This window comes from Habropoda laboriosa, unplaced genomic scaffold (genome assembly GCF_001263275.1).
Source record: "Habropoda laboriosa isolate 0110345459 unplaced genomic scaffold, ASM126327v1 scaffold222, whole genome shotgun sequence".
NCBI lineage: Eukaryota > Metazoa > Arthropoda > Insecta > Hymenoptera > Apidae > Habropoda > Habropoda laboriosa.
The window spans coordinates 202,055-202,797 of NW_017100319.1; the positions used below are offsets into that span (position 1 = coordinate 202,055).

The 743-nt window shown below is 65.3% G+C and overlaps 1 protein-coding gene across 1 annotated transcript in view; it reads right to left on the reverse strand.

Annotated features, from left to right (window-relative positions):
- The window catches only part of LOC108574120 (T-box transcription factor TBX20-like), a 14,442-nt gene extending 14,325 nt beyond the window's left edge, over positions 1–117 (reverse strand). Inside the window, exon 1 of the mRNA XM_017936639.1 lies at positions 3–117. Within this exon, the coding sequence (XP_017792128.1) occupies positions 3–117 (115 nt within the window). The remainder of the gene's footprint in view (positions 1–2) is intronic.
- Positions 118–743: the final 626 nt, after the last annotated feature.

A 743-nucleotide genomic window follows, 5' to 3' on the forward strand; every position in this document is an offset into this window, starting at 1 on the left:
GCCTCCACCGCCACCTCCGCCACCACCACCGCCGCCACCGCCGCCGCCAACACCGAACGAAGACAGCGTCAGTCCGTTTCTCTTCCTGCCGGCGAGACCTCGCGACTCCAGCAACATCACCTCGCGCTCCGCTTCTCGGACCTCGCTCGTCTGTCGACTATTATCGTCGGGAGGAGGCCGGTCTGTTGGTCGTTCGGTCGAAAACAGTCGTTACCCCGCCGACCCTCTGAACAGGAATCCTCCACATTCTCCCAGACGATGGTTGGTCCTCCTCGCGACGAGGACCAAACGATCGCGGCTCCGATGGAAATCGACGGAGAGAATCGGAGAGTCGTTACGTGGAGCGTCGCGGTGCGCGACGTGGCGCGCGCATCACCACCGTGCACGACCAGCAGCACGACGCGTCGGATCTCTCGAACGGGGTGGACACGCACGCCGGGGCAAAACGGCGGGCAAACTAGCTAAAGGTGGTACACTTTGCGAGAAACACTGGTAGGACGCAGAGGGAAGGAGGAGCGGTGCACTGCGTCGGTTGTCGAAGGGCGAAAAGATACGTGGCGCGACAGCGATATCGGGGCCCCGCGGAGCGTGGCGAGAGCGCTCGTGTCGAGCGGAGAGCGCGGACAGAGCGAGAAACGAGAGAGCGACCGGTTGCCCGACAGACTGACCCGCGCCACCGGCGGTCGGCTTCTCGTTTCGGCCCCCACCCCCGGCGAGTCCGCGGCGGCACTCTCGACGAGCTC